Source organism: Carassius auratus, chromosome 17 (genome assembly GCF_003368295.1).
Source record: "Carassius auratus strain Wakin chromosome 17, ASM336829v1, whole genome shotgun sequence".
NCBI classification, from domain to species: domain Eukaryota; kingdom Metazoa; phylum Chordata; class Actinopteri; order Cypriniformes; family Cyprinidae; genus Carassius; species Carassius auratus.
This window is the reverse complement of record NC_039259.1, coordinates 22,524,394-22,545,051: the sequence shown is the minus strand read 5'-3', so window position 1 is coordinate 22,545,051 and position 20,658 is coordinate 22,524,394. Positions and strand designations below refer to the sequence as shown.

Genomic DNA, 20,658 nt, shown 5'->3' with positions numbered 1-20,658 from the left:
TTTAACAAAGGATTCGTCAGTTTGATTCAAATGAGTCGGGTAGAGTGAAGTACTGGTTTAAAAGAGTCGTTTTTGTTTTTGATTCATCAAACAGAATTAGCTCATAAGAGTGATTTGTTTTTGACTCACTAAACCGAATCAGTTCAGAAGTCTTTTTTTTTTATCAGACTGACTACAATTTGTTTCACTGTTGCTGAAATCGCTCACTCATTCACTCATTCACAAATCCCTGTATAGTAGTGTATGGGAATTTAGTTCACTATATCTGGAAGTTGTGAACAAATAAGTGAACGGATTCGGATGGTGACGTATACACTGCGCGTGAGACTTGGAGCTGTTGCAAAAACATTGTCATGTGTACTTTTATATTACATGTACCTTATTTTAGAAAATAATATTAATAGCAATAATACTCAAAATGACTTTATATTGCAATTATACATACCTCCGCGTCAGCTTTGTGGTTTCATCGATGGTACATAATTCTTTTTTGTAATGCTTTTATGTTCATAATCATTGAATAATATTCAAATACTGAGAACAAAAATAAACACATTAAAACGTCCATATTTGTATGTATTTATTATTTTTAGTATCTTGACACTCGCTCAAACAAAAAATAATCCTGCAACTGTCGGTTTTAGGTAAGCAAGACCTTGGCCTGATTGTACCAATTATTCTGCCACATGCTTTGCGTGATCACTGCTGATATCCTCATTAATCAATCAGCAAAAGAACTTCCTGTTTCTCCTGACCCAAGGGGGGGGGGGGTAGTATAAGTCAGGCAAGTTTGACAAAGTCTGCTCAAATCTCTGAAACGCGTTTATGTAATAGTTTTGAAGTGTTGTTTAACAAGCCCTAAGACACTACGGATTGAGCATAAGGTGATGGCAGGAGGGAAGTCAGAGCTCGTAAAGGCCTGTTATGCTTTTATGAAGAAGCAATATATTTTAAATAGGTGTTTATGACCGATATATAAATCTTTTACTGCGAACCATGTGGAATTTATTGCCAATAATAGTTGTTGATAGTCTGTTCTCTCACCTGAGTATCATTTTAGGGGTCGTTCTAGCCATTTGTAATTGTAACACACACACACACACACACACGCACAAAAAAAAAAACATACAAAAACTACCTTGCTGATACTAAAATAATAATATAGTTTTAATGTAGGCATTTTCAAAACACATTGACCAAAATTATTTATATTATATTATATTATATTTATTACATTTTGTTGAGAGTATGACTTAATTGATATTCTTTTATATATTATTTTATAATTGTTTATTTATTTATTATTTTATTTGAATGCATTTATAAAAACTGCTGCCAACCTTCTAAAATGTAAATTATATTTTAATGCATAAAACTACAAAAATGATATCCCAATGCATAAAATGCATTATTAATTTTTAAAAAAAAAATTTAGGTACTGGGATTTATTAACATTTAAACACATTCTATCAGTCAAATTCTGACAGAATGCTTAAAATCTTTTTTTTTTTTAATAGGTCAGTAATATTACTAAAGGATCTGATTGTGGTACCATACACAGTACATAACATTCCTTTGCTGCCACGGCACAATTTTTGCTCCTTCATAGCAAATTTGTAAAAGTGTTTTATTTTATTTTTATTTTTGAATACAAAGAGAAAAAAAATATCTACAAAGAGAATAATTTCAATAAACCACCAAGTATCTGAATTGAGGTTTATGGGAATGTGTTTGTGGGGACAGTGTGTGGAACCATTAAAATACTCTAAGCCTTTGATCCAAGGAAAAAGCAGTCACTGTTCTCTCACTGAAGACAGGCGATTCAGGGAAGGTCAATGAAACGAAGCCTTAATTGCTGGATAATGCTACATGTGCCTGCGGTTTGCATGACAAATAAAAGCAAGCTCACAGAGGTAAAAGCAGAAAGCAGATATTATAGCAACGAATGTGCCCGAGCGAGTTGATGTGTCTTGTACATACATCGCCGGTACATTTCAAAGAGTCTTTTGTTTTGGTTACTGTGGCGTCTTTGTTCCAGAGATCAGAGTGAAGGAGTCGTGAAACTCATCAGCATGCGGCTGCATAGTCCCACAGGGTCAGAGCTCTCATGAACACTGTTAAAGAAATACACTGGTGTCACAAGATGATTCAACAATACCACAGTGATTTATTTAACCCTTGACTCCTCAGACGTGTGTCCAGCAGCGCAGTGTTTGACTCCACATTCACGATGGGAAACTTCAGGGCAGGGTTTCACCAGCCGTTATGTAAAGTTCATAGAAGAGGCTTAGTCACGGCTCCAGTCAAAATACGAGGCTCCTAAATTACACTTTTAATATGAGATGTGACACATGTATAGCATCTCTGCTTCATGTGTCATGTGCTCACTTTGCCAGTTGCACAGATCTAATTAACAACTTAATTACAACTGAACATAACAGTCATCCACCATGGCAGCAACCTTTGTGCCTTTGAATTGTCCTGCTTTAAAATGCTTTTCCATACTTTCTTCCTTTTTTTCTTTTCTGTTGCTTTCAAATTCCCCTCTCGCGCACCTATTTCTCCACATGGCAAAGGTGGCAGGTAATTTTAGTCCTTCCCCTAGAGATTCTAATTGATTATCTCCCAGTCCACTGATGAGCAGCATTTGCATTTAACATGAGCAGTTAAGAGCGCGGCACACGGCACTTCAAAAGCCTGTATTTTCTAATGGAGCCGGGCTGCTGGGTAATTAATCACACAGACACATTAAATGCTTATACAACACTTAAACAGCTAGTAAAGATAAAATACAGGAAGAAGCATTCTGCTACAGAGAATAAAGAACGGCTTGTGATAGCATCTATCGAACGATGCTGACGGTCCAATTTTGTGTTTTTAGAAGTTATGAAATGATGGATTGCCTCTTGCTGAGAAGCACAGAAGGCGTTGCCCTCACTCAGAAGCTGAATATTAAATTCATTAAAATTAATTAATTGGGCATTGAACTTGAAGTCAAGAAGAACAGAAACTTACGATTAGCTCATGTGACCTCCAGTGCAAAACTTTATCTGTTGTTGGTTCAGTCTGATATTCCATAATATTTTTTATTTATTTAATTTTTTATTTTAGTACTGTCGAATATTTTCTACTCTTTATTTTTCAGGCACTGCCTGGAAAACGGCCTGTGCTTGACATTTAAAAAAAAAAAATGTAGTTGTTGTTTTTTTTGTCACGCACAGATGCTGAGCCGAAGAATCACCCTCCCAACAGACATGAATTGCTTTCGTGAGTCTTATCAGATCTGACGTACTCAAGAATTGTTTTGACAAGAAGTGCATCTCCTGCACTGTTTCTCCCCCGTCTTCCTCGTTGAGCATCTTTCATGAGAAGAAAGCTTGATTCTGTCATATTGTGTATCCGAACAACTAAGCTAAAAGTCTAGTGCCTCACTTTAGTGCACAGGGGTCTTTGTAAATGCATGAAACGGGAAGTGAGAAAGTGCTTTTGTTTTAGGACTCACGCAAACCTTTACTGTCCTGTAACTCACACACATTTTGCCTTAGAGTGACCTCTGATTAAGTACCCTGGGTATTTTTAACCCTCTGGTTCTCCGCAGTTGTCAGTCAAAAATTAACTTTTTTTGAATTCAGGGGAATCAATGTACTATATTTTATTTTGATAATGTTTTTATTTTGTAGTTTAGGGGACTTTATGCTACTAAATTATATTTATGCAGTAATATAATCCATTCATTACTTTTTTTCAACAATACCACAGTGATTCATTTAACCCTTGACTCCTCAGACGTGTGTCCAGCAGCGCAGTGTTTGACTCCACATTCACGATGGGAAACTTCAGGGCAGGGTTTCACCAGCCGTTATGTAAAGTTCATAGAAGAGGCTTATATATTTATTTATTATTTTTTTTAAAGAAGACACTTGGCAGATTATTGCTGTGAAATAAAAAGAAAAGAAAAAAAGGACAAGATTTATTGTTATGAAACTGCTCGAAATACAAAAGTTACAAAAAAGTTTGTTGTTATGAAAAATGCTAAAATTGTATATAATATGTATTTTCCCAGACATGCTTTACTTATACAAATCAAAGCCAATAATCTAAAAAGTTGTGTTCCAAATTTGAGGTTGACATTTAAAAAACTGAGATTTCAGTAAAATTTTATTTGGGTGTAGTTCCAAACATTAGCTGGAATTCATTTCCCAATTGTTTCCAATGTTGCCATTTTTAAGGGTGATCTATTTTATTTTATTTATTTATTATTTATTTATTTTCTGGGCCATTATACCTTTTTGAATCATGTCCATCATTTTTTTTTTTTTTTTTTTTTATTACATAGTAAATGGCAAAACCTTTATTAAGTTTCATACCATTCCGATTAAGTAAAAAATATAGAAAAAGCAAACACAATTTTTTTGTCAAAAATTACCAAAGAGCAACAGAGTGTTAAAGTTGTTCAATGGGTTTCATGTTTTCAAGACAATATTTCAAGTTCATCTGGATCTTTCAGGACCCTTTTAAATTCTGTTCTATTCAGTTGCACGTCTTGCTGTTCACACACAATGTGATTGCCCAACTAAACCTCTCCAGAGTGTTAATTCCTGCCCCGGACTCAAATTCACCATGTGCAGTGGAGGTTAACTTTTGGGGAGGGATGTCTATATGTCGCTGGAGATTTTTGTGCACTGTATGTTATTTATGGTATATTTTAAAAGAGTTTTGCAGCCCGAGTTTTGTGCTGCACATTAAAATATACATGAAATGTTGGCTACATTAGGTACACAGGTGTATTCAGGGTAAAAGGCAGTTTGCATTGAAATCCAGTGGTGATATAACTGGAGATGAGATTGAAGCTTTCAATTATATTAATAGCTTGACTGCAACAGAATGGAGCAAAACACAGGGATCTTAAATCACATTACTCAGAGCTGCACTCAGAAAAGGTTCTGTTACTCACTTCTAATTTTTGAATCACTAAATGGTTCCAAACGAAATCCTTCATTTCAAAAGAGACTTATGGCTTCTTTATTGATATGAAAGCTTTGAAAGCATAAGATTTCACCCTCCCTGCATAATCACTCTCCAAAGCCACGCCTACTCCAAAACACATGAATGTGCACAGGCAGACCAGAGGCTAAACAGCGACACAATGAGAGATGACGTTGGTGGAGAATTGAATACAATGCTGTCAGATTACCTCATGTCTCATTCCCTGGTGTGAAAACACTACAGTACAAAGCACATCATTTTACAGTAATAACACCTTCCCTTGTCGCTCGGTCTGCAATAACATAATGGAATGCTATGACGACGCATGATGTAACAGGATGCACAGAGGTATGCAAATGCAGTGACAGGCAGGTAGGACAGCCTATTATAGCCCTGGGACCAAGGGATATGATATGACAAACATTTTACATCCCTACGCATTCCACAGACGATGCAAATACATCTAGACCACTTAACCTAATGATTGTTTTCTCAGATCCCTATTGTATGCCCTTCGAACACTAGAAGTATGCAACACTTTGCACTGGACCATTTTGTGATAATCTTGAACATCTTTAATCACTGTCATTATAGGGATGAGAGCGAGCCAAACTTTTCTGTAAATTCCTCTGAAAAAGAAAGATATGCATATAGCATTAGAAAATCACAAGATGACTAAACGGTGACTTATTTTTGGTAGAATCTTCCCTTTAATATATATATAGTCACGGGACATGCACAAGACAGACACAGTGGGCGTGGCGTCAGGCCTCGGAGAGGCTTTATTAACAGAAATCATAAAATAACACAGGGAATAAAAGTGGCCAAAGGGGGAAAGTGTCCAAAATAACAGGGAATCTGCACTGTAAAAAATTCCTGTAAATTTACATGGAAATTTAACAGCAAATTGCTGTTTCCATGTAATAACAGCATTTTGCTTTTTTTTACAATGCATTATGGGAAGACTTGTTCACTTCGGGTTGCGTGGTCGATCAACAACAATTTGACACTGTTATTTAACAGTATTATACCCTATTTTCATTCAATGAGCACAAGGCGCCAGTTTGGAATATCAGATTGAGGTAGGTTTGCAACTTATTATTTTATTATCTTTAAATGACCTATTACTTTAAAATATAACATCTTAAACTTCTAATAAAGCTTCTGTGATTTAAATCAGATGCCTCAATTAAATTATGTGTTTTAACTTAACGTTATAGGCAAATAATTGGTCGACGGATCCCAGACTGCCATCATACAGCCATCTTTATTACTCAAACACAGGTAAGAATCCCTAATTTTCATCCAACCTGCATATTTTACCAAACTTTATCCAAGTAATAGATGAATGGGAATGAACGAAATCTTTTTTTCTTTTGTGTTATGTGCACATTTCAGTCCATGAGATAGAGACAGACAATAATTTATCTGCCGGTATAACTTAATTTGCCGCTCCGCGCTTAATTTAATCGCCCTTTTAAGTAGCATAGCCTACTTATAAAATAACAATATAAAGATCCAGTGCATCCTGTTAGTGAACGGTTAAGATTTGCAGGCACACTCATAACATGTGTGTAGGATAAGTTAGTCAAGCATACACGTGAATAATGAAGTTTGAGTGTTTATGAAATGGGCACATGTACAATTTATTTATTTATTGTCAGTAAATGGTAGTGAGGAACATTTTAAATTCTTGTAATTACTAGGTCAACAAACCGCTGCTGGCTTGATCGCAAAAAATAGTAGCAGCAACAGCGTCTTGCACTGCATCTGTTTCAGACATTTTAAAGAAAATCTATTGCTTCGGTAGTTATTAACTAGATAATTCAGTATTTTTTTTTCTTGTGTCGTAATGTTAACGTGCGCATTCAGTCCATGAGAGACATCTAGAGACATAGACAAATTATCTGCCGCTCCGCGCTTATTTTAATCGCCCTGTTATCAACTTAGGCTACTTATAATTAAAATAGCAATATCCAGTGAATCCGGTTAGTGAACAGGTAAGATTTGCATGCACATTCAAATAGCGTGTGTAGACTACTGCCAAGCATGCAAGTGACTTATGAAGTTTGAGTTTTACGAGTAAAACTCGAATTTAATTTCGAATTACGAGTGTTTATGAAACGGGCTTTTTTGTAAGTAAATGGTAAGTGAGGTATGAACAACATTTTAAATTCTTGTCTAATTAGCTACTGTAAAGGTGCCTTTTCAAACCGCTGCTGACTTTATTGCAGCTATAATAACAGCATAACAGCGTCTTGCACTGCATCTGTGTCAGCCATTTTATAACGTATTTTAACGAGAATCGATGGCTTCGGTAGTTATTATCTAGATCTGTTCTTTACAACATGTTTCATTGTCAGCTCTGCGGGGAAAACATGTGATACCCCTGTGATCTATGTGAAACATATGAAAATACACAGCAATGTCTCAAATATTGTTTTTCGTTGCTGCATACCTAACTGTAATAGGAAGTTTAAAAAAAATGCTGGTTTGAAATCTCACGTGTACAGACACCATGCAGGATATAGGGCAGAAACCACAATGTGCACTACACATTCCTTGGAATGTCATGTTGATTTGTGTAGGGCCAAAAGTTCTTCTTTACCCGAGTTTATTTCTCATGTCAAAATGCACATTAAAGAGGGACGAAAAGTCACATGCCCTTTCAAGCAGTGTGGTAAAACATTTACTGTTAAATCAACATTTACCTCTCATTTGTCCAGAAAACATAACAAAATATAGAAGGCCTAATTGACTCTATTACAGCAAACCCTGAAGCCAGCTGCTCTCAGATTCAAGACATTGATGTTCAGACTGATGCTGATGAAAATGATGAGGAACCAGATGTTAGTCCTGAAAATGTTGACAACACTTTGTTTTTAAGGAATCTTGCTCTGTTCTATTTGAAATTGCAAGCCAAGCTATTGCTTCCAGCCTCAGTCATTCAGACAATCATTGAAGACATGCAGTCAATACATGAAATCAATCAGTCCCATTTGCTTTTCAGACTTCAGGAAAAGTTAATCTCACTTAATGTTCCAGAAGCAATGATAAAAATGGTACTTGACGATCTTAAAGCTGAAGATCTTTTTACATCCTGTAATAGCCACAAATTAAGATCAGATCAGCGAAGAAAAACATTTTTCAAGAAAAGCTTTCATTATGTTGAGCCTGTGCCTATTCGCCTAGGACAGAATGAAGCAGGTAAAGAGTATTTTGTGCAGTATGTACCAGTAAAAAAAACAATTGAATCTCTCCTTCACTGCAAGTCTGTAAGAGAACAGTACAATGATGTGCACAGTCGTGTCCGGTTGAAGGACATTTTAAAGGATGTTTGGGATGGTGAAAACATAACTGCAAACTTGAATGAATCTGCATTAGGCTTGGTCTTATATCAAGATGCTTTTGAGGTTGCGAACCCTCTTGGGTCTGGGAAAAAAAAGCATAAAATTCTAGCTATGTACCTCACATTAGCAGATCTATTTCCTCATAATAGATCAAGTACTGACCAAATGCAACTGGTGTTTCTCTGCAGGGAACAAGACTTTAAGTACTTTGGTCAAGAATTGGTCATGAGGTGCTTAATCAATGACCTTAAAGACCTTGAGACTACAGGCGTAGATTTTCCAGATGGACTGAACGTTAAAGGAATCTTGCAGGCAATAGCTGGTGACAATTTAGGCTCACATAGCATTGGTGGGTTTCTGGAGAATTTCAGCGGAAGTAGATACTTTTGCAGATATTGCGAAATTGAAAAATATACTTTTCAGGAAAATCCACTTTCCAGAGCCACATTTCGTACAGCAGAGTCTTACAACATCACGTTGAGAACCTTGATAAGGGTTTGGACCATAGTGGAGGCATCAAGTTTGACTCTTTGTTCAATGAGCTCTCCTTCTATCATGTCTCTCAGCCAGGGTTGCCCCCCATGCCTTGGACATGATTTATTTGAAGGTGTTGTGTCGTATGACCTTGCTTTATGCATACAACATCTTGTAAAGGTTGACAGACAGTTTACGTATCTGGAATTGAATCGAAGGATTAGTCAGTTCAAGTTTCTAGGTAATGACAACTGTGACAGACCGTGTGAGATTAACCCAGGAAGTGAGAAGCTAAGTGGGCATGCTGTACAGAACTGGTGTTTTTTGAGGATGCTGCCAATGTTAATTGGTGACCAAATTGAATCACCTGGTGAGAATGAAGTTTGGCAACTAATTTTACTGTTAAGGGAAATTGTTGCACTTGTTTGTGCACCAGTCATTTACAGTGGTCAGATAGGGTATTTGAGAGTTTTGATTGATGAGTACCTATATTTTAGGAACACATGTTCCCTACTTACTCTCTCAGACCTAAACATCATTACCTTAGCCACTACCCAGAGCTCATTATTCATTTTGGACCACTCATCCGTTTGTGGACATTAAGATTCGAAAGTAAGCACATGTATTTCAAACAGTGTGTAAGAAAACTACATAACTTTAAAAATCTGTGCTTTACTCTCTCAGAAAGACATCAGCTTCTGCAGGCGTTTCTTCATGCTGGTGAGCTCTTCCCTCCTTCTATTGTAGCAGAAAAGGCAACAGAGTTTGTGGTGAGTGACTACAATGATGTCATAAGAGAGTCTGTATCTGGATATGATTTTCAGCCTGAAAATTCTTTGGTTTCTCATGAGGCAACTGTGAAAGGCACAACATACAAAAAAAACATGTATGTTGTCATTCATGAAACTGATGAGGGGCTTATTGTGGGGAGGATTGTGATGACAGTCATACACAATACTTCAGTGTACTTCATCACAGAACTTTTCCAAACTTACAGTATCCCTGACATGGGTGTTCATTGCTTGACACCAATGAATGGATCCTACACTTGTGTTAATCAGAATGACCTTCTGGATTATTATCCATTGTCAAAATACACAGTGTTTGATATGTCTGTAATAGTTCTTCATCATTCTTTTGTCTCAATTTAAAGCAATGTCCGCCTTGGTCGGAGAACTGAGGGAAATCATCTTCAGGGCTTTGCCGTCAAATGATGAGAACACCACACAGCTTTTGATTGACAAACTTGTAGGCTCGGGATTGGAATCCAAAGATGATCTTCAGTTTGTTCAACAAGAAGACATCAGTGACATACTACCAACTATAAAACTCAGAAAACTTCTCAATGCTTTTAAAATGGGTAATTATAATCTCACATCTTCATCTATATTTCTATTCTTTTTAAAATGGCTGAACATGTAAAAGTGGGTTGTTGAGAGATGTTAACAGGGACATAATTTTCTATTCATCAGATATGAACGTTGTTATTTAGTTTTACTTAAACAATTTGTTTGCTTGCTTGCGCACTCACCCCAGTAGTGACATGAACAATGTGAATAGTTTTAGATGCAAACAATGTCTACATTTGTAGAAAACCGGCCATTGTTACCGTGTGTGGAATTGAATCAATTTTATTCTGTATATATCAAGTTGTGTCTGTACAGATCGTGTGGATTTTAACTACCTGTTCAATATTTTGTTTTACTCAGAGTCAGAAACTGTCACTTTGGATCTCACCACTGTGCAGCACACTCCTTCCTTATCAGCTGGGAGCTCCTCACCACAGCCATGCTCTTCTAATATGTCGGTAACTACTGATGGAGGATCAAGCAGTCTTGAAAACAGTCAACCATCTACATCCCATTTTAGGAAATCGTGGTCAAATACCTTTCAGGTACCATGGCAGCTCATGCCTGCAGAAATTCAGTCTGCTCTCTCTTCTGGGAAGAGACCTTCACCACCAGCAAGACGACAAATGGTCAGGGTGCTTGCCGATGAAATGAGAAAATTTGAGCCAACACCAACACGTGCACAGTGTCTTACTATTTGTAAAGCGATTGTCCATCAATATCCCCAGAGCTTTGCGGATCAACTTCATGATGGCCGAGTTGTAGGGGAAGGTTACAGCTCACTTTTGGCCCAGATCAAGAATAGAATTGATAACCTCAGCCGGGCCACTAGCTTCCGACAGCACCGGTCAGCTGCCAGTGGTCTTAAAAGAGGACCCACTGACACATATGGTTGCACCCGGTTTCAGCCTGATCTTCCTTTAGATGAGACTGATGTCTCCATTGAGACTAAACGTCAGAAGCTGGAGGATCTATTCTGTCAAGAAGGTGCAAAGGGAGCTGAGAAAGCTGAGGTTGAAAAACTGATGGAGACAACTTTCTGCCTGCAACGGAGCCAAATAAATAGTGTGCCAGCACCTTCTGTTGCGGAGTTGATGGAAAAGTGGCCATACCTCTTTTTTCAGAAAGGCCTGTTCGCCCATTTTGAGCTGCTCACTGACATTAATGTCCTGCGTGCACTTGAACTTTCTATGGAGGAGTGTGGAAAGAGCATCTTAGAGTTTTTTAAAAGCAAGCCTACCAACTCAGAAGTCAAGTCAATCCTTTCCAAAGATGAACCCATTGATTCAACATACCAAATTGTTCAACTCCTAATGGCTCACTTCATGGAAAAGCAAGATGGACTCATTCTTCAAGAAAATGTAAGTTTATCTTTAGTTCTTAAAACGAACACCTGTATAGGAATGGTTCAACCAAACATGATAGTCCTCTCATCATTTACTCCCATCAAAATATAATATTTTTTTGAATATGTTCCTGTTCTGAGTACAAAAAGCCTTTTACCTCTGTAGAATATTATCAACGTTATCAGCAAGTATCACGTTAAGATTAGTCAGTTGTCTTAAATTGTTATCTTTGACAATAGATGTCTGCCACTCCTGCTGACCTCGAAAAGATGGGGAACCTGCCTGTGAGTCCTCGTTTGATCCTGCTTGGTAAGTATATCATATTAGACATGTCTGCAATTTATTTTACAAAAACAAGGCTCACACAAGTTTTACTATTATGAAAGGATTCACATTTAAGTGCTTCATTCTAGAGTTTACTGTCTTTGAATCATGTTTTATTACACTGTGCTGGTTTGAATTTGAGGACATTTTTATTAATCAAAGACAAGTTTGAGTCTTTACAAAAAAATCACTACACTTTATTGTATTGTACACTTTTTTTCCCTCTCGGAGGCTGGCTTAGCATTAAAGGAGAACTCCGGCGCAAAATTAACCTCGGGTGAAATAACACATTGATACCGAGTCGACCGTTCTCTTAGATTTGTTTTCATTAAAATCGAATGTAAAGAGTTTTTTCTCTTCTACAACAGTTTAGCTTATAACGCAGTTTATGGGGGCACATCCTAAGTAAAAAGAAATCGCTAGTTTATACCACTAACAAGGCTCAAAATAGCCATACACTAACACGGTAGCATAATGAGGGTCCCTACATACAAACCGAAGTTTTGAGAACTTGGTAACACTTTAGAATAAGGTTCCATTAGTTAATGTTAGTTAACTGCTTTAGTTAACATGATCTAAGCAAGAACAATCCTTCTACAGCATTTATAAGTCTTAGTTCATGTTAATTTCAACATTTACTAATGCATTATTTAAATCAAAAGTTGTGCTTGTTAACATTAGTTAATGCACTGTGAATTACCACGAACTAACAATGAATAACTGTATTTTCATTAACTAACATTAACGAAGATTAATAAATACAGTAATAAATGTATTATTGATTGTTTGTTCATGTTAATTAATACATTAACTAACATTAACTAATGGAACCTTATTCTAAAGTGTTACCGAGAACTTTTATGTTATTATTATGCTACCGTGTTAGAGTGGGGCTATTTTGAGCATTTTTAGTGATATTAACTAGTTATTTATTTTTACTTAGGATATGCCCTCATATATAGCGTTATAAGCTAATCAGTTTTTAGAGATAAAACTCTTTACATTCGATTTTAATGAAAACAAATCCCAGAGAACATTCGACTTGGTACCAATGTGTTACTACACCGGAGTTCTCCTTTAAGTTAAAAACAGACTAAAACAACCTTTCTTTTTCCTTTTTTTATTTTTATAAAGATATTGTAGGTTTTGTTAAATTGTAAGACATGACATTGTGTGCATTTTTTCAGGTTATAAAATAATGTACTAATTTCTAACTACCTTTTCTACACCAAACTCTCCAGAGATCATAGAATAACCATTAATTTATCCATTCCTTTATGATCCAGGTGATAATCCGGGCCAATGGATGAAACAATGGATGATCAGCCTCGAAGGCAGAATAATCTGCGAGGGTGTGCAGCCAACCTTTATCTCTGGACTTGCTGCATTGTTCTCTTCGTATTACATTTTTAATTTGCAGTACCAAGAGGAAGCAGCATCCACACTAGAATTCCTTCAAAGGTAACAAGTTTGGACTTATTTTATTTATTTCTAATTAACATGTTAGTATTAGTATGGTGACAATAGAATCCTCAAGCCATCCTTACTTTCTTCTTTGAGCCGAACACAGTCGGAGTTATAAAGAGAAAATAATATTCTGGCTTCCCAGCTTTGCAATGGCATTGAATAGATCCCGAGTTTTTGAAGCTCCAAAAACCGCATCCATCCATCATAAAATCCATACGACTCCAGGGGGTTAATGAAGTGAAGCGATGGTTTTTTGAAAGAAAAATATCCATGTTTATAACTTTTATCAGCTATAATCACTGGCTTCCAGAAACAGCCGTACGCGAGTTCCAGATAGAGTCCAGTTCCGGCAGAAGAATGACCTTTGACCCGACATATGAAATCTTATATCAAAGTCCTATTCTTTCAAAACGTCTTAAGCCCTATTCGGACGGGACTAGCTTCACAGGGGGACGTTAGAGAAATTTATGCTTGACAGATGTACTTTGAGATTTGAATCCTGTCCGAATCTGCCATGTCTGTCTTTTTCTCACACGACCTCTGTGAAAATTCCAGAGCAAATGACCTACTGTTTTTCGTCAAACTCGAGGGTCCTCAGATTAATCTAATCCTGTCCAGATTAATCTTATCTTTCTTAAAAAAAGGCATGGCTTTCCTTATTAGACATTTATTAACCCCACTGGATACATATCGATTACTTTTATGCTTTATTGATGCGTTTATTGGAGCTTCAAAAACTTTACAAAGCTGGGAAGGATGTTATGCATTATGGCTGGAAGAAGAAAGCCATATACACTTATGGTTTGAGGGTGAGTAAATTATGGGATAAATTATTGTTTGGGATTAACTATTCCTTTTAAATCATTGTTCACTGAAGATATTATCCTCTTATTTTTCAGACGTTTTGTTGGAATTAATCCAGAAAAGGGGACCAAAGCTGCAAGGGGAAAGGTGATGTCCAAAAAATCTGGGAAAACCGTGCAGAAGAAGACCATAACCGTCAGTAACAAAGTTTCAAATCTTTTAAAAAGACTTATGGACTTTGAGTGGCACTTCATTTAAAATGTAGCTGACACTTCCCACTCATGCAGTTTGTTTTCAGAAACATTGTCATCTGGTGTTATATTTTGTTTATACAGAGTTATTTAGATATTAAAAAGGCTGGTGTTTTTTAAAGCCTGATTTAAGAGTTTTTATTTATTTTTATTATTATTTATTTTAAATAATTACTTTGTCTTAGTGCAACTGTTTTTGGGCTAATGTTTGCCAAAGCCTCATTTGACACTAGATTTGTATTTTATATAGAGGTAAGTCAATTCTATATATTTTGTATTTGTTTGCTTTTTCTTAAGCCATTTTTGCATTTTGATGGGTGCTTAATTGTATGCACTGAATAGTACTTGTCTAGTATTTTTTTATTTGCCTATTTTAGTTTAAAATAATTGAGCAGAATTTATCTGGTGTTGTATCAGAATAATAAAAAAAAATACTAACTTGTCTTTATTCCTTTTTTGTAATCCATGACAAAAATAATGTGCAGGGTTATAATAGCATTTAGAATTGAAATTATTGTGGTTTCATTGTAAAAACTACGACTGTAAAAAAACAGTTCACTACTGGCAGCTGTGGTTGCCATTATCATACTGTAAAAATACGGTGTGTTACTGTTTTTGAAATTAACAGCTAAATACTGTTTTGACAACTACAGCATATAGCTGTTAAATACCAGGCTGTAAAATTACAGTTTTATACTGTAGTTGTCAAAACGGTATTTAGCTGTTAATTTCAAAAACAGTAACACACCGTATTTTAACAGTATGATAATGGCAACCACAGCTGCCAGTATTTTACTGTTTTTTTACAGGATTATTTTTTACAGTGTGGTATCCTCGTCGTGCTGCGGGGTTTGTGTGGGTTGGGCAGTGTTCATCGAGGAAGGGTCCAGGCAAGGGGCGGAGTCCGGCGGCCGCACGCGCTCTCCTCCCCGGTCCGGGGCGCGAGGGGCGCCGGCTTCTCCTAGCGGCCGCGTCTCTCTCGTTGGCCGCGGTGCTGGTAGGGGATGGACGGCCCGGCATCCTGGCCCGTCGGCCGTGTATACGGGTGCGGTTCCCATCCGGATCGCGGGTCCGGCAGCTCACGTCTTGGTGGCGCGGGAGTCCCTCAACGCACCCTTCCTGGACCCACGAGGACACCAGTGTGCATGCACGGGGAAGAGACCGGTCTCCCAAGGAGAGGCGCGTTGGGCTTTTAAACAGCGGCGGGGATGAGGCTCCATTCACATCAGGTGTGCCCCATCACACGCCGCCAGCCCTGACTCGTCCAGCGCCCCTCCTCTCACACACCCACTCCAGTCGGGAGCCTGGTGAAGGGCGGCGATTCAGGATGGGGTGCCGGTGACAATCAGGGAGGAGGCAGCTGACTCGTCACAATATATATATATATATATATATATATATATATATATATATATATATATATATATATATATATATATATATATATATATATATAAACTACAGTATTGATGCTGTCTGGTGAGTTAGACAAGTGCAGCGTTATAAAATGTCACGGTATCCAAAGAAATGTTTTGAAGTTTTTTGAATCGATCATTGATGACAATTCATCCTCAAACTCATCCCTAATTAAAATCTCACAGACTAGAGAGTGTCATTGGGAAAATGAGCCACTCGATTTTAGCAGTTAGCAACTGGACTGTGGCCTCAGTCAGGAGACACACCAGTAATTTGTCAGGAGAAGTGTTTTGCTCTAGTTAGAGAGATTGCCTCTCTACATTCACTGACCCGCTGAACCGGGATGTGGCACATCTCTCAGCGAGAGCTCTAAGCACATGCTTTTCTGTCATGCTTATAATCTGGGCCCCAGCAGGTACCGTCTTTGTCTCTTCTGTTTCTCTCGTGCCACCACAGATGACAATCGGACACATGTTAAATGAGATGTTCTTTGAAATGCGCACACTCTTGAAGGAGCAAGGTCTATAGCAATCTATTCAGCTCCTCCCATTCTACCTTCTCGGCAAGCGCTACAACTCAATCATTGAGCGTTGCACTGCGGGAGTTTAAATATGAATGGACAGATTCAGGTTGTGTAGAACAGCACTTCAGGGTTAAACGCGACAATTTGTGCTGCGCCACGCTGATGCACTAATGTGGAAGAAATTGCTTCAGAGCCTTGGCTTTGTCCGTTCTCTTGCAGAGTTACTGAGTTTCTCCACAAATTAAAGAGAAAACAACCTTGATACTGGGTTTGAAAGTCCCCCGGGGGGATGAATAAATCGCCTCACCTGGGCTCGTGGGGGGTGGAGAGGCTTTAGAGGTGCGATTCAGTAATTTGTTGCATAAGCCTGGTCTGTTGTTTGAGAAAATTAACACAGAGTGCATTTGTTAACATACTGAATATCACATTACCCAGTAGACACTGTGTTTATATAATGCTTAACCACTAGGGGGTTAATTAGGTGAGAATTATATCATATTGTGTCTAATTTTCAGATCAGGGTCATGGTTAGGAAACATGTATTAAACATATAATAATAATAATAATAATAATAATAATAATATATATATATATATATATATATATATATATATATATATATATATATATATATATATATATATATATATATATATATATATATATATATTAGTGCTGTCAAAATTAGCGCGTTAACGCATTCGATTAATTTGAAATATTTAACGCGTTAAAAAAAATTAACGCAATTAACGCGGTTGCAGTTTTTTTTATTTTCAGTTGTGGCCTATGTGTGTTCAACGTGCAAAGAAATATGGATAAGACCAAGGAAGGACTTTTAGACGGAAAGTTTCAGTATAAAACTCTGCCGGATTACTCTTCAGTATGCCACAAGAAACATTACTCTTCATTCAGTCTGCCACAAGAAACAGCAACATTAAAATCATGAACTCAAATGTCATTGTTTAAAAAAAAACAAAAAAAACAATGACTGTAACAGTGCGTAAATCAGACCTTTCTGTAACGCTAACGTTAATAAGCTTAAACGAAAATAACAAATAATTGTGTAGCGGAGTATTTTTTTGTACACAGTGCCGCGAACTGTCAATCACTCCTGTGCGCGTGCATCACTGTCCTCCTCGCAGCTGCAGCAACTTGCGCTCTCTCTCTTCATCAAGCTTTAAAACAAAAAGATCATATTGTCTTTGTGCATAGGCTATAGATTAATTAGATAAATGAATATCTAAATTTGTGCCTTGCCGTCTAAGGTATTTTTTTAGAACTTAGAAAAAAGATGCTGCAGCCAATGAACAGCCAGCGGGGGCTGCAGGACGACTCAACCTCCGCAGACAGTTTTTAACGTTTATCAGACAATAAATACTCAAGATTTTGCTTTAGTATAACTCACAACGAGTTTCACACACCTTCTCCGGCCACGTTGAGTTGTTGACACTTAACAGTGGGAAAAGCGACACATGCGCTATTCACTTGTGTAACTTAAGGGTGAATGGGTAATGTAGTTTCTGCTCTGGGTGGGATGAATTAGGAAGCTTGCATTGTGAAGGGCGCTCTGAAAATCGGCAGTGCAGGTAAAAGATTAAAACCTCTATTAAAACAGATGTCCAAATGAGCGTACCGGTACGCTACAAGCACGTTCTGGGCGCACGGAGAGGTGGCGGTACGCTCAAGAGCTATATTTGGAAGTGGCGGTACTGAGTACCTGTGCGTACTGGCCACTTAAAGCACTGGCAATGACTATACTTTGGAATTTTTTTGCAGTCCACTTAGAATTCAACATGGAAATCATTTTTGTTTTTTATTGGCATTGATTGTTTTGAAATTCAAATGGTACTTACATGCCTGTGTTTTTATTTCTGTAATAAATATGGCTTTCAAGCCAACAGTTAATTTGGAGGAAATTGATGGTTTATTGCAGGTATGTTGTTTACATGAGAAAATCTGTGTTACAAGTTAAACACAAATTCCAATAAACAATCATATTTTGAATTTAAATAGTTTCTTTGTCTTGAGTTTACATTAATTATTTACATTTTACATTTACATATCCAAAAAGTTTCAGTCTTTTAATTGCGATTAATCGCGATTAATCGCGATTAATTTTAAAAAAATTTGCGATTAATTAGTTAGTTTTTTTTAATCGATTGACAGCACTAATATATATATATAGTGCAGACCTTTTTAAATATTTTTGGCTGTATAATTATATTACAAATCTACGTATCAAAATATTTATTTAATGTTTTATAAGAAATAGAAAATAGAAATATACATGTATGGGTCTGTCTTTCTGATCTATCTATCTATCTATCTATCTATCTATCTATCTATCTATCTATCTATCTATCTATCTATCTGTCTGTCTGTCTGTCTGTCTGTCTGTCTGTCTGTCTGTCTGTCTGTCTGTCGTTCTTTCTTTCTATCTGTAGTTCTGTTATACTATCTCTCAAACTATTTATATACATTTTTTATATGTTTAGATTGTACATAATATATATTTAATATTTTTTACTAGAAAAATATAAAAAAATATTGGATACGGTGACATTTTATAACGCTGCACTTGCCTAACTCACCATAAATACACCTATTTCATATTTTTATGGATAAAAGACATTTTAATAATCAAAATATTTTGTTAACATTTTAAATTACACTCACATAATATCGACCTTTCTTTGTATCTATCTACATATAGTTTTACATTTGTTTGTTTTTTATTTATTTATATTATACATTTACCAATCAAAATAGTTTGTTAATATTTATAATCCATAAATATTTACAATGCGTTGATGTAACAATAAAAACTTCCTAATCATCGAGAAGAAGGAGGCGGGAACCGGCGCACAATCAAATGAAGACTTTAATGCCAAAAATAAACACAAAACAGTAATCTCCAATCACTACACCTGGCCTCATTCCTTGTTCCCACGCCTCTCGGCCCCGCCCCACTCGCCACAGTTGAGCTGAAGGTTTATCAGCATTGATTAGTGAAGTTGTGTTTCAGCAGCGGCAGAAGTCTTAAGGCTGGTTCACACGGCAGGATAATTAGGCCGATTTTAGCCCCGATTCACCCATTCCGACAATCTTAGGATGCTCCGATTATCGTAAAATAATCTGATAAAATATTCCTGCTGTGTGTGGAGTGTTAAGACTGCTCTCCTCTGCTCGGAAGAATGTCAGGACCGCTCCGATCTCAAATCGGGGATATCCAACATGTAGGATTTATTTGGCCCGATTTCTTCTCGTGTGTGGTGTCCCCCGAGGACAAACAATCACGCAGCCTGTGGACTGTGGCGTGTAGCCAATCAGAAAGCGAGGTGACGAGGCAGTGATAGTACCGGGAAACAAAATCAAAACAGCCGGCGTATATAATATAACAAATACAAATTAAAGCTGCAAGCAGCATTTTACGGGGTTCAAGCATTTAAGGCCTCTGAGGTGGTCTTGGCTAACCTGGATGCATGGATGACAGTTAAAGACATCCAAAATGAAGAATAGGCTGGCAGACAGACACAAACACTGAAATTAAATGATTAAACTAGTTTTTAACAGTTTAGATGTCATTTTCAGGTTAAACTGTAATCACAATGTGGCAAAATTGTAAAAACTGATATATCTGTATGAACAAAATGGAAAACATTGACTCAATGAGATTTAAAATGTTATAACAGTTAATTTTTTTTATGTTTTGGCATGAATTAATGAATCCTTTCAACAGTACTGTTCAACTTTGCTGAATGAGCCCATTAGTGGTCTCCCGCTGCCATCTAGTGGTTCTAAATTGCATTTACTCAAGCAACACTGTGTTTTTAAATATAACTGTTATAGTGTTGTTATTTTTTTTGACCAATCTCTCTTAAATTTTGCATGCTTGTTTAGAATGAAATTATGCATTATTTTACACAGTTTTGATAATTTGTGGGCTTTCTGTTTGTATTAATAGGCCTTAGTGTACACTATGCAAATAACATATTATAAAATTACTGGTTTATAGTTGTCCAAATGCAACTGTTCAACATGTTTTTGATAATTATTGACCTTCAGAGTCTAGAGAATTGTACTTCAGTGGTTTTATTGATTTTCAGCTTATACCCTATCACTAGTTTGCCAAAGTAACTTTTTGAAATAATCTTGAATATTTAATTAACAGCTTTATTGACAACATTGGTCCCAGAGGCAAAGTTGTTCAGAATGAGGAGATCTATCATATGATATGAAGATCTAGTGTTTTTGAGTGAATATATGAGCATTTTCAAACAATTTGAGGCCATTTACCATATAAATCTTGTGTTTTGAGACCTTTTCTACTGTTATAGCGCCACCTATGGTGCGATCTCCATGAAACTT

General features: G+C 36.8%; 1 protein-coding gene across 1 annotated transcript; it reads left to right on the top strand.

Moving 5' to 3' along the window:
• The first annotated feature begins 10,011 nt into the window (after window positions 1-10,011).
• On the top strand, window positions 10,012-14,426 carry LOC113117619 (uncharacterized). Its single transcript, XM_026286408.1, has 5 exons — window positions 10,012-10,170; window positions 10,520-11,520; window positions 11,745-11,814; window positions 13,116-13,290; window positions 14,196-14,426. Exons 1-5 carry the CDS (start codon window positions 10,167-10,169, stop codon window positions 14,356-14,358), a joined length of 1,413 nt encoding a protein of 470 aa, XP_026142193.1. The 5' UTR covers window positions 10,012-10,166; the 3' UTR covers window positions 14,359-14,426.
• Window positions 14,427-20,658: the final 6,232 nt, after the last annotated feature.